General features: G+C 34.6%; 1 protein-coding gene across 1 annotated transcript in view; it reads right to left on the bottom strand.

Moving 5' to 3' along the window:
• Window positions 1-1,183: 1,183 nt before the first annotated feature.
• LOC121984344 (chlorophyll synthase, chloroplastic-like) overlaps window positions 1,184-13,081 on the bottom strand; it is a 35,610-nt gene continuing 23,712 nt past the window's right edge. The window contains exons 4-15 of the mRNA XM_042537233.1: window positions 11,898-11,985; window positions 4,645-4,730; window positions 4,465-4,551; window positions 3,352-3,417; window positions 3,174-3,257; window positions 3,007-3,068; window positions 2,836-2,911; window positions 2,695-2,757; window positions 2,532-2,613; window positions 1,901-1,977; window positions 1,633-1,680; window positions 1,184-1,555 (exon numbers count right to left, since the gene is read on the bottom strand). Of these exons, the coding sequence (XP_042393167.1) occupies window positions 1,493-1,555; window positions 1,633-1,680; window positions 1,901-1,977; window positions 2,532-2,613; window positions 2,695-2,757; window positions 2,836-2,911; window positions 3,007-3,068; window positions 3,174-3,257; window positions 3,352-3,417; window positions 4,465-4,551; window positions 4,645-4,730; window positions 11,898-11,985 (882 nt within the window). The 3' untranslated portion in view covers window positions 1,184-1,492. The remainder of the gene's footprint in view (window positions 1,556-1,632; window positions 1,681-1,900; window positions 1,978-2,531; window positions 2,614-2,694; window positions 2,758-2,835; window positions 2,912-3,006; window positions 3,069-3,173; window positions 3,258-3,351; window positions 3,418-4,464; window positions 4,552-4,644; window positions 4,731-11,897; window positions 11,986-13,081) is intronic.

The following is a 13,081-nucleotide window of genomic DNA, read 5'->3' as shown; positions in this document are numbered from 1 at the left end:
ACTCATTTTCGGACTTTTTGTACTCAATTTTTGACTTTTTGTTCCTAAAAAATATGGGTTAATTTCAATAGAAAATATACTCGATCCTAGTATAGAGTACTGGATTATAGTGTAAAGTGCTGAATTTAACAAGAATTATACTTATTTTTAGACTTTTTATACCTAAAAAATAAGATGGACAATTTTGATAGAAAATATACTCGATTTTTAATATAAAGTACTGACTTTAAGAAGAATTATACTCGTTTTCAGACTTTTTATACTCAATTTTGGACTTTTGTACCTAAAAAATTTGAGGGGCAATTTAGGTATCAATATTTGCATGAGGGAGTTGAAACAAGTAATACTTTGCATGCAGGGAGTGAAAACAAAATTTTTTAGGCATAAGGATTGTATGTAAAATTATGATTACCATTGAAGATTTTTCTCTAATTTACCAAAAAGATAGATTCTATTCTTTATCCAAGGATTCCGATTATTTTTTAATATATTTTTCATCCATTCAAATCGAGACTCTCTCTCCCAACATACTCGCAACCGCGTACACGCCTGGCTTTGCTGTAGGCGACACCCCCACGTCTGAGGTCACCTCAAGACCTCACGTGGCCACTGCCTACGGCCTTGCGCGATCGCAAGCAGCGACCCCGTGCGCTAGGTCACCTTACACAAGCCCTGCACTGCTGCACATGGCCATAGGCAACGACCGCAAGCTCGCTCGACGATGAGCTAATCCATCCTGTTTTTTCATCTCTTTTTTTTTATTATTCTCTTTTCTTTCCTTCGGACTTCTGTTTTTTTTTCCGTTTTGAATTCCTTTCCCTCCGCATTTCATCTGCAGAAGTAAACAAAGCATAAAGCGATTAAATAGAACTTTTTCCACCACCCAACAATAACCATCGCATTAAAGGGATTAAAGGAATATTCAACAAATTATACATTAAATTGAGATATTATACCATAGAATTTTTTACTTACCAATTAATTTTATATATTTATTTAAAATTTATAATAATAAAGAAGAATAAATTTATTTAAATATAAATAATAATATAGTAAAGAATATAATCTAATGATGTAGAAGGAATCTATATAACCACGGATAAGACGTATTTAAAATTTTCATAACACTTCATTCAGACAAAGTTCAGCTCGGATCAATTTTGACAAAATAGTAGCCCAGGAATAATTAAGGACCCATGGATAGATCATTTCATAAGAATTCCGAATATCTCACATCAATCCATCAATCAAACACATTCCACAAAAGAAAGACAGTACTTGTAGTTTTCTTATTCATAGATAAAGCAGATTCAGAATCCTCTCCGCATAACTACTATATAAGTACCTCTTATTATAGCCCGTTCTGCCGTGCAATGTCAATCTACAGCTTCTTGTTACATCTATACGGACATGGTAGTCCATTTAGAGCATCAAGAGAAGCAAACCACCAAACGATTACAAAATCATTGAGCAACAAGACAGACTTGTAGAATCAGTGACTGATCCCCAAGGCTGTTACTAACAAACCCAGGATCAGAAAGGGCTGAGCACTAGCCTGCTTGTGGAAAGTGAAAACATGTTATTCGGATATTAAAGTCAAAGATCAAAATACATGTAAAGAACTGGAACTACCTGATACTTGACATCATACTTAACGGGATCTTTCAAGAAGTATTCAAACTGCCAAGAAAAAATTTATCATGACCACAAAAATAGAACAGTTTTCATATCCAAAAAATGAAAGCATAGACATAATATATTTTGATGGATTACAGTGGATCAAGGCATTCATTCTACGAGGACTCCACAACAACCTCAGAATACATCAATGAGGTGGATATTTGATAGTCCTCTCTTATAGAAATTTTGCAGGTACTAGCAGTGATTTTAGATATATTACCTGGAAATATACTTGTGGGAGGATCAATCCAAGCAATGCTAATGCATAGAATGGCTTATCATCACCAAGAAGGTATCCTGCAACGAGGGCAAATATATGAATAAACTGTTATGAGTGAATTCTAAATTTAAAACCATCACAAACAAGCAGTCAAGGCAATAAAGCATGGTTTACTCTCCGCCAAATCAGCTAAAGACCATAAAAGACCATCTCCGTTGAAAGTTTAAATATAAATTTGATCATTTTAACATAAACCTATATGGGTATATTCTTCATGGGATCTGAATCTTGTCTAAGTTACACGACTCAGCTATGCCCGATTAAAACGTCACAACATAGATAAGGTGAGAAGCTGGATGACAGAGAAAATCAAAAACCCAAAAAAGGTAATAAAGGAATCAATATCTTCTATCCAGAGTCTGCCAGAAAGGAACTGAGTTGAAGATCCATTGGAAAATAGGTTCTTATTATTTTAGTTATACCCCATTAGATTATGCTAATACAATTTTCAAAAAAGTTGCCTTTTAATTACCTTCCAAAATTACTATTGAATTAAAAACTGAATGCCCTGGATTTTATACTTGTAAAGTGGGAAGAATAAGAGAGTATGAGAAATTGTATAAATATATACCTGCAACTGATAACTGCGTAATATCTATAGCAGCTACACAAATCCATTTAGCAGTCTCCACACCAAAGGCAACTGGAAGTGACTGTCAAATGCCAGAGTATAGGTATGCAATTATTGACATCAGTTTAAGCCATACAGATCACAAGTGTTCTGGAATATGAACCTGAAGTCCCAAAGCCCTGTCTCCTTCAATGCTTTTAAAATCATTTACTATTGCAATTCCAAGCTGAGCCAAAAGAATGCAGTATTAAATTAAATAACCTAATATGTTGACAAGACTGGCTTGTAGAACAACCACTAGTACCCCAGCTATGCTGTAAAGGAGTGTCAAGACAATAATATCGGGAGTCAGAGTTCCAAAGAGTGCTTGGCCAGCCCACCTATCAACATATGTTTGAATAGAAAGCTCAAAGAAGAAATAAATGCTACAGAAGCAAGACAAGAATCAATCATGATTACAAGCATCAATAACTACCATGGCAAGCTAATGTAGCTTGCTCCTAAAGCAAAATTTCCAATCCAACCATTCTGCTTGAGCTGTGAGGTTGGAAATTAACAAGAGAATGAACGAATTTTAAGGATAGTTTGTTTTGACAATCCAAAATGTCAATGTAACAGAGAGAAGAGAAGAAATGTCTGTACTTTAAGAGGAGGAGCGGAATATATGTAAGAGATAAGAGATCCACCAACAGCCAAATAAAATATGTCAGGAGACTTGTGCCCTGCCTGAAATTAAGTGGTAAAGAGTTTTAGCGTGGAGAAAAAATAATAAGGTGCAACATGAAAGTTACCATGATTAAAAGTACTCAAGAAGACCTACCCACACATCTAACAGGCCTGCCAATCCAAGGCCGGCTAAAAGAAGCACCCAAATTTGGGTTATAACCTGAGAAAGAGATATATTAAATGTATTAAAAAGGATTCGATTGTTGCATAACAAGTTTGCATACCAATGGTTCCTTTTCCTTTCACCAACCAATATTGATGCATTTGGCCAGATAATGTTTCTAAAAAAATGATTAAAGGAAAAAAGATAATCCGTCAATCTGTTGCTACCAATAATATCCAACAAACCTGTCTGCTCTGTTACAGCAGATAATAGTGCAACCAGTTGTGGAGCCAGAAATTTTTTTTAGCGGGTAGACATAATGTTCCAAAATTGATCTGAACTAGTAGGTAATAAAGTACTTATTCCAGTCAAAATTAAGCTTCAAACCGAGAAAAGTCAAAAAATAATCAAACCAGTGTGAAACCCAATTAAACCAGACTTATTTACCCATTTTCTATGGTTTTTTTTTAATTATCATAAAATTTTCCATGTTCTTCTTGAACTAGTTGGATTCCTTTTACCACATTATTGACCCTAATAAGCAATTACTGGATTAAAAACAACGGTGCTATATATATATATATATATATATATATATATATATATATATATATATATATATTGTTGCCAATGTAATTTCATCTTTGAAAACATTATGATCTATGGCACGGTCTATGTGCATGTAAGAGTTGTATTTACTTAATCCATCGATAGTTTTTTCTCTTTTTTAGAATTAATTGGCGTCAATTGTATTTATATGCTTCCACCCTCGGGAATCCAGATGGAAAGGATGGTGGTGAGAGAAGTGTGGGGAACACTGCTACAGAGATGGACATAGTTGCCTATTAGGTAAGTTTCTTGATAGATCATCTAGGTAGTGTTGGTGCAAATATAAATGTATGAAAATAAAATGAGAAAATATTTTTCTAAATCCTTGTACTACCAATACATTGTTGATTTTTGTGGTCACCCTTCTTCAACAGGTGTAGCCTGCCTCATTGCAACCAATGACTAAGTAGCACATAAATGATAGGCACATGTTAGAATGGATCTTGAAAAAACAGGTCATAGGAATGAATATTATTCAGTTTAATAGATTTATACCTCACCCTCAGAAATTGATCCTGAAGGAATAGGACGATAAGGCTCATTGATTGCATCAATTTCTCTGTCATACCAGTCATTCATTGTCTACAAACAGACGCAATCAAATGCCACATCTCATAATGGTTTACAGAACATTTTGGTTGTATAAAGTCCTAAATATGCTGTATATCAGCATACCTGTGTATATCCTGTTAGACAAGGTCCAGACATTATCATACAGACAATAGCTTTAGCAACATCTTCAACATTCCAGTGAAAATTTCCTGGAAAAATGGCAGTTTTCATTCACTGGTAAGCAAATCATTCTTCAAAAGATGATAGACAAAAAGCTATTCCATAAGGATGCACAGATTTACCAACCTAAATCCCATATAGCAAAAGCTTCATTCAACAAGGCCATGCTTTACAGGACAGTTATTTTATTTAAGAAGGGTACCAAACTTCCACTAGTCTACTAGCTTCTCAAACATATGTACTGGAGGAGCCTTTCTAAATAAAACCTTCAAGAAAAATAAAATGACCACATGAAATTGAAAAGAACACCTTGAAAGAAGAAAAAAACCCAAGGAATTTATTATTGGTTTATGTGTTCTTGTTATATATCTATTTGTAAATAGTATATATTAGAAGGGCCCAAATGTAATATTACATTGGTGAATAATATATATATCTTGGTTGAAGAGATTACCTAGAGGAATTATCCTAAATCTTTCCCTCTTAAACAGTAGTCGTTGTGTCCTCAACAAAGATTTTTGTGCCCTCTTTTGCTAATATTGCATCCTCGCTCGAGGTGCAAGTCATCGTCGGCACCCTTGTACCTACCTTTTATCGACCTCATTCTTCCCCCCTCCCAATTCATGATAGATAGCGATTTACAATGGATTAGCAAGTTGATCTCTTCTAGTGTAGCATTGGCTTGCACTTCTGAGATGAAAAAAAAAAAAAAAAATTCTATTAATCTCCATTATTCCTCTGCCTACAACCTCGGGTCCCTTCATCAGCCAATCCCCAGCTGGCCATCCATGCCTCTACAACTCTGGGCATCCGCATCCCAACATGTGGCTTTAGTGTGTGAACCCTAGGTCAACCATTTAGGTATTAGATAAATGTTTATCATCTAGTGGTCATCTGAATCTACAGCCATTTGCCCTCATCATTTCATGGTGATAGACGTTCTAAAAGCAACCTAATCCCTCCTAAAACGGAAATTGTTTCAAAATGACAAGCTCCTCCAACACATCAACGTATGTTCAATGTACTACTTCCTTGAATCTTTCAAGATCCATGCATATTACCACAGAAAGTTGAACAAAAATTGTGTTTCGTGATCTATGCAATTAGTGCATGGTTTATGAGTCAAGGGCAAGTGGAATATCTCACTACCCAAGCTGCCAATATCCCAGAGCCCATTAGAGCTTCATGAGAGCAGATTGATGCATGGTTACTCTTCTTCTTAGGCAGTCTGCTGGTCTCATTCTCATGAGCATTTTTTTTATGTTTTTTTTCGTGCTATGACACTTGGGCATAGGCTAGAGATCTAGACTTGAACACATGGAAAAGATCTATACATCAATGATATTTTCTTGAGCTTATGGCGTGAATAATAGTCTCTTCAAAGTGCCACTGTCTGACATAGAGATCATCACACATATTGGTAAGAGTTCAGGCTATTGCTACTGATCTGTGGATATCTTTTGAATGTATTAGATGTAAGAGCCATGCAACAGCATTTTGATCAGTTTTTGACCATTATATACTTTGACACAGTTTGACTTAAGTTAGAGCTTGTGAAGACTCAGGTCTAGGAGGCACCTTCATCTCACCTCTATTTGATGTTTATACGAGGGTGTTGAGGGCATTAACCAAATCTCCAAAACCATCAGACCCCTCGCTAGGTAATTCCAGTTGGCCACTCAATTGTCATCCAGAGGGGGCTTAAGGTCGTAGAGAAGGTCATAGGAGAAATCATGAAAGTCCATACGGCAGACCCAAATATGCCCACTACGGAAAACTTAGATGTGTCAGAGACATCTAAAACCCTCTTCATGCTTCTCAAACAAGTTATCCTCTACAAGGCTCATATTATCAGTAGAGATTAAAGATGTTTCATTGGGTTTTATCTTTATTATCACAGTTCCTATTGAGTATAGAAGTATTCACACTTTCTCCAGCTTCATACTGCAATACATCCTCATCTTAGTTAACTGTTATTTTATTCGCAGAGGTAATTTTGCTACACTTGTGTTATATTCCATCCAACCTTCTATCAGATTTTTGACTCAGGTACGTACCTCTCTATACATATAAAGTAATAACAAATTGTCCAATGTCATGCTTGCATGGTTCTTTTATATTGGCAAAAAACATTTCCATGTATGATTTCTCTTTGAACTTATTATTAGGTAATAACGTTATAAAATCTTCAAATTGCTCTATAATATTTACCAGTAACTCTATTTCCATTAAAGATTCATGTACAAAGAAGGTGATTAGTGTTGGATATAAGTCTCAAAGTTTATATCGACTATCTACACCACTTTGATCTACTCTTATGACTGGTCCTTCGCAACAATGTCTACAAATTCACAATTTTCTTAGTCATTTTGAATCTTTTAAACTTCGAAAAATAGTCCCTACTTTATCTTATGTTAAGAGTTTTGAATACAAATCTTGTCAATCAGAACAATATCACTCAATGTTTCCTATTAGTGTCAATATTCATGCTTCTAGACCATTTTCTTTAGTATATTTGAGGTCTTAGTCGAGTCTGTTCCAAGCTTAGTTTTACATACTTTGTTATGTTTATTGATGATTATTCAAGAATGACTTAATTTTCATTAACGAAAGATTGATCTGAAGTGTATTCTATTTTTTCTTCCTTTTATGTTGAAATATGATCTAAAATTGGTGTCTAAATTAAGACATTAATGAGTGATAATGCTAAGAAATATTTCACACTCCTTTCAATCCCTATCTCTTGCCAAGTATCCTTCATCAGTCATCTTGTCGTATAAACCCCAACAGAATTGTGCATCTGAAAAGGAAAATTGCCACTTAGTTAAAAGTGTCAGAACACTTCTTACTAAGGTTCCACTAAGTTTTTAGGTTGACATGGTTCTTACAACACGCTAGCTTACAAGCTCCATGTCCTCTTCTATTCTTCATGGTCATTGCTTTTAATATTCTTCTTTCATATATATATATATATATATATATTCCATCCAACGTATTAGGGTGTACTCGTACTGTACATAGTCTACCATGATTCAGGATAACTTGTCACCTCTCTCAGTTAAGTGTTTCTTCCTCTGCTACTTTCCATTACAAAAAGGGGATACAACTGCAACACTCCTAAGTTACATGTATTTATCTTGATTGATGTCCCATTGTTTGACTCCATTCAGTTCTTCTCAGACTCACCAACTATTTTAGAATTTGTGATTAAGATGCTTCTAATTCTTAGGTAACACAGTTAGCATTTTAAATCCTATTTAAAATAATATTGAAAAGTTCAAATGTGTCAAAATTATCAAATTTTTAACTTGTTATATTTCTAGAAATAGTTAGACATTTTATAATAGTTGTTTAATTTTTAAGAAAAAATAGTTAAGTTTTTATTGAGTCATTAGTTCAAGAAGAACAAGTCTTATTATCAATCTAAAAAAAAGGTTATGATCTCACATATTAGGTAGGTTTTAATTAATAAATTTTCTCTTTTTATGTGAGACCTTTCCTTTAGGTGAGGTTTTACGTTCGTCTATCGTGCTACATCACTATGTCATTGCCTATTTTATTATCTCTACTAGTACTCTTCTTTTGTAGGATCACCAATACTAGAAGCCCCACCATTAGGACCTACATTAGACAACTATAAAACTCTAATGCTTGCACAACACTAACTCTTGTTCTGAATCCATCATTTGATTTAAACTTTCCTAAAAAAGATACTAACAGTTGTTTTCCATCTCATCCAATTTCTCGCTTCTTGTCTTACATTCACTATCACCTAGCCATTCTACCTTCATTTTTTTCTTTGGTTTTACATATTCCTAACTCTTACATAGATGCTCCCAAATACAGAAGTGGATATAAGTTATGGTGGAAAAGATATAAGCATTGCATTCTAATGTTAGATGGGATCTAGTATTAGCGCAATTGTGCCTAAATGGTCAAGTTCAACCAAAGTGTTTTAAAGTGTTGTGCAAAGGATTAAAGTTAGGTTCGTCTGTGTTACTAATGTAAGTGGTCAGTTGCGTAAGGACTTGACAGGACGGACATGAAGCTCGCAAGATGCACACGAAGCTCGCAAAGCTTGAAACTAGATGAGGTTGAGTTGTGGTTGATGACTTTGCATGGCCAAAGTTGGTGTGGCTTAATGGCTCGAGGTTCGCTAGAGATCCAAGAAGGACGATATGGGGCATCCGAGAACTGTGGGATGAAAAGTATCAAGGTGGCAACTTTGACGACAATCATAAAAGGTATACTACTTAGGTGAACGAGTGATGCACAAGCCAAGGGCTTGGTGCATCTGAGGGACCGACAACCTAATGGGAGACAACCATTGGGGAAAAGTGAAGTTGCAATAATTTTGACAAAGTTGGACAAGACGGACTATATATGTGAGCAAGTGAAGAATGATTGACAACTGTAACAAGTGAACAATGATTATCACCTGTAATGGAAAATGACCTTGTAAGTGAAGTAAAGATGCAAAGATAGACTCTTAAGTGAATTATGAGAGGTGAAGACCTATAATTTGGGTTTCAGGTAGCCTTGACTTATACGATGACTTGGCCATTAGATTAGTCGAGTAGACTAGAGAGCCAACTCAGGTTGGTCTACTAACATAGAATATTTCTATGAAAAGCTGAGTCGACTAGTAGTCAACTAACCAAGTTAGTCAACTGGGCAAGGCAAGTGACTAAATCCCCTCCCTATTAAGAGTCAAAAATAAGGTCATTAATTGAGCAGATGAGAGCTACAACCATTAGATTGCTTAGACAATAAAGTGGCTCAATCGACAGGATCAGTCGACTAAGGAGTCATTACAAAGCAGAGGAGTCAACTAGTGCCAAGGTGAGTCAACTAAGAGATCCATTGTCAAGTGAAAAGCTGAAGCAATCAGGGAAACAGAAGACTAAAAATAGTAGAGTTTACTAGGGTGTTGTAGAATACAAAGGTAAGTTGGTTTAAAACAACTTGGAGGATATAATTAAAGGACCAAGAGTAGCTATCAAGGTTAGTGAATCTGAACTAAACTTCATTCTTTGTGCTTTCTTGTTCAATTTTATAGCCTTAGATTTGTAGTTGTCTTAGTTGCTTTTACTTGTATTCCTTATTGTTATAAGAGGTTTCTCTACCTTAGGAAGCATCCAAGAAGAAGAAAAATAGTGGAATTTAGGAGTGACTCATCCGAAAAGTTATAGGTCGTGGAATAAGAATGAAGATTCCGAACCACATAAAATCTGCATTTTTATTTCCATTACACTACTTAATTGTGCGTCCTTGCTAAGTATTAGCAAGAGTAAAGGATTAGGTCAAGCATTATTCCCCTTTCTAGCCATCCGATCCATCAACCTCATTGGTCCTAACATCTAGTACCTTTGCCTTTTGGAAAATTCACAATATTCCGCAACTAGTTATTGACAATGAAGATATTAGCCATAGGAGTTGTCGATCGGGATAAGGAACACGCTTAAATCTATGGAGGCGATTATATATGCACTTTTTCACCTATGGTTAACATTAGTTCTGTCAAATTGCTTGTTACCTTAAGAGCTTTATTTAAATGGCCCCTTCACTAGTTGAATATCAAGAGCATCTTTCTCCATGGTGATCTTATGGGAAAGTATATATAGAATCCCTTCGAGGTTTGTTGTTTGAGGGGAGAGTGGCTTAGTCTCTGTATATTCTTCAAGTTTGAAAATTTTAATTCTGCCCTCATTCAGTTGGAGATAATCAAAGTGCCTCAAATTGTTTCATCTTACCTCTCCATCTAAAGAGTATTTTCCTTAGATACATTATTATAATTGTTGATGACTTTGTAGGGATAACAAGGCTAAAAGCCTTCTTTTATCAACACTTTCAGACCAAGAATTTAATGATTTGTGATATTTTCTTGGTAAAAAGGTGGCTCACTCAAGGGGAGACATCTTTATCTTATAGGAAAAATATGCCAATTGATACTCTTATGGATCCAAATGTTAAACTAATGTAGGAGAGCCATTAAATGCTCTAGAAAAGTATGATCTAGAAAAATATAGAAGGCTCGAAAATTTGAATAATTTTATGGTTACAAGACCAACCATATCATTCATAGTGAATGTGATCAATTAGTTCCTTAAAAGCTTCATCTGGAGACCGCCTCAAGGATCCTACGTATTTAAAGAATGTTTAAGAAAATATCTTGTTTATCAAAATTGAGGTCATCTTTAAATTGTAGGATACACTGATGTGGAATAGGCAAATTCTCCCACCAATAGAAGGTCTATATTAGACTTACTACATCCCTTTGGGAGTGAATCTGATTTCTTAAAAAACCAAAGCATTGTAGCCAAATCGAGGATAGAGGAAGAATATAGAGTTATGATCTTAGCTAGGGTTAAGCAACAATTGACTAAGTTGGGATCTGCTCCTAAAGAACCTAATAAAGTCATATTATGATAACCAAATCTAGTGTTCCATGAGAGAATAAAGCATAGAGATTGATTGTCACTTTGTTAGTGAGAAAGAGCAGTATAATGAAATTTTTACATCATTTATGAGCTCTAACAATCAATTAGCTGATTTATAATACCTTGCTCCAGTTTAAGGACAGTTTAAGGAGAGTATTATTGACCCATTTGTAAATACTATATTTTACAAGACACTAAATGTAATATTCCTTTGATGAATAATATATACATAGGTGGAAGGGACTTCATAGGGAAATTATCCCAAATCTTTCCCTCTTCACTTCTCAAGTGTGCAAGTTGATGAAATCGTATGGATAATATTTATGATAGAATTCACTGACGTATACCAAATTTATCTGACACGGTCAAAAGATAAATTTTATATAGATCTTTAACAAATGGGTAATTGACCAAGAAGTAAGTGATGGAAAATACGCATAATTATTAAGAAATTATATGGTAAAAACTATAAACACAGTCTATAAACATGCTTATAGATGGGTTGTTACTCGTCCCTTTTCACAGAAAATTTTCAGTGACCTTTTCATATTCCAAAGTTTTCATATCATTAAGGATAAATACCATGTAGGTAACTTAAATGAGAACCAAATAACTTGCTCAATTCAGACAGATTGTGTTATGAGCACATCTATATTACTTGAAGGAGATGCTATCTGCTCATCTGATAAAAAATTAGTGAATATAATAAATGAACTAGATCAAATTATTAACTGACGTAGGAAAAACTTTGTTTACCAGAAGCAGCAGCTCCACAAACCACTCCCCACACTAGTGGAGGCCAAGTGACTGGTTTTGTAAGTTGAAGACGTATCTTCCATTTATTCTGTGTTTTATAAGAGAAGTCAATTCAATATTGGACCAGTACAAAATGTGACTTAAATCGAACATACAAATACGCATGTTAGTATAAGCATGTTAGTAAGAAAAATGCTAAATACCATGAGGGAGAAAAGTGGGAAAATGGAAATTTTCATTCCAATAGTTTTATCATCTACTGAATATTAATTCTTTCACAACCTCAATGGCCAACATTTTAACCGGGGTCGTGGATTCTACGCAGCAAGTATTACACAGTCCCAGTTTGATTTTGACAATATATATTATCAGTAGCTAACCCAGCCTGAAAAATTAAACCTTCTAGGCTATGTAGATGTTGTTGTCACAGGTAGGCCGAGAAGATAGGGATGAATTGTCTATAAAATAAAAAATAATCCTTTCCTGATTTTCAACTCAGATTAGTAGCATAATTATAACAAATTAATTTAACAACTAAAAATAAAAGAGGCGGAAGAATTACTTGGTTACATCCTACGTGGTTGTTAATCCAAGACAAATGAAAGTATTATAAAGTATGGTTTAAAATTTTGAGTCATGCCAAAGTTTCGGTCTCAACCGGAATGATACGATTTCGATATCGTATCGTGCCGATACAATTTCGATAGTTTTTAATTTTTAAATATAAATGTTAGGCAAAAACAAATAATTATATTTTTCTTTAAAAAAAATTGATATATGAACAACTCAAATTAAAATTGATATATCATAATACAATACCTTACTAATACCAAAAGGAGTGACGTGAATCAGATGGAAGCATTGGTTCATACAACATTCTACTTAAATCAACTCCATAGTTTTCCAATACCCAGATTAAATAATCATCCCATGACATGCAATATTGATATTGATTTCTCCACATGTCCATCAACATGTCTCGATTGACCATTGAAAGTTGAATTTGAACTGGCACTATTGGAATTGGAACTGGTACAGGTACAGGCACAGGATAACGATAAGTATACGTCCTTGAGCTCTGATATAATGGATCACCATATGATGCATCCGAACTTAATAAGAAGACTGAGAGTATGATGAACTTCGATCAGAATTAATCTCAGCTAAACTCTCCTGCATATCTT

This window comes from Zingiber officinale, chromosome 5B (genome assembly GCF_018446385.1).
Source record: "Zingiber officinale cultivar Zhangliang chromosome 5B, Zo_v1.1, whole genome shotgun sequence".
NCBI lineage: Eukaryota > Viridiplantae > Streptophyta > Magnoliopsida > Zingiberales > Zingiberaceae > Zingiber > Zingiber officinale.
This window is presented reverse-complemented; position numbering and strand designations above follow the sequence as displayed.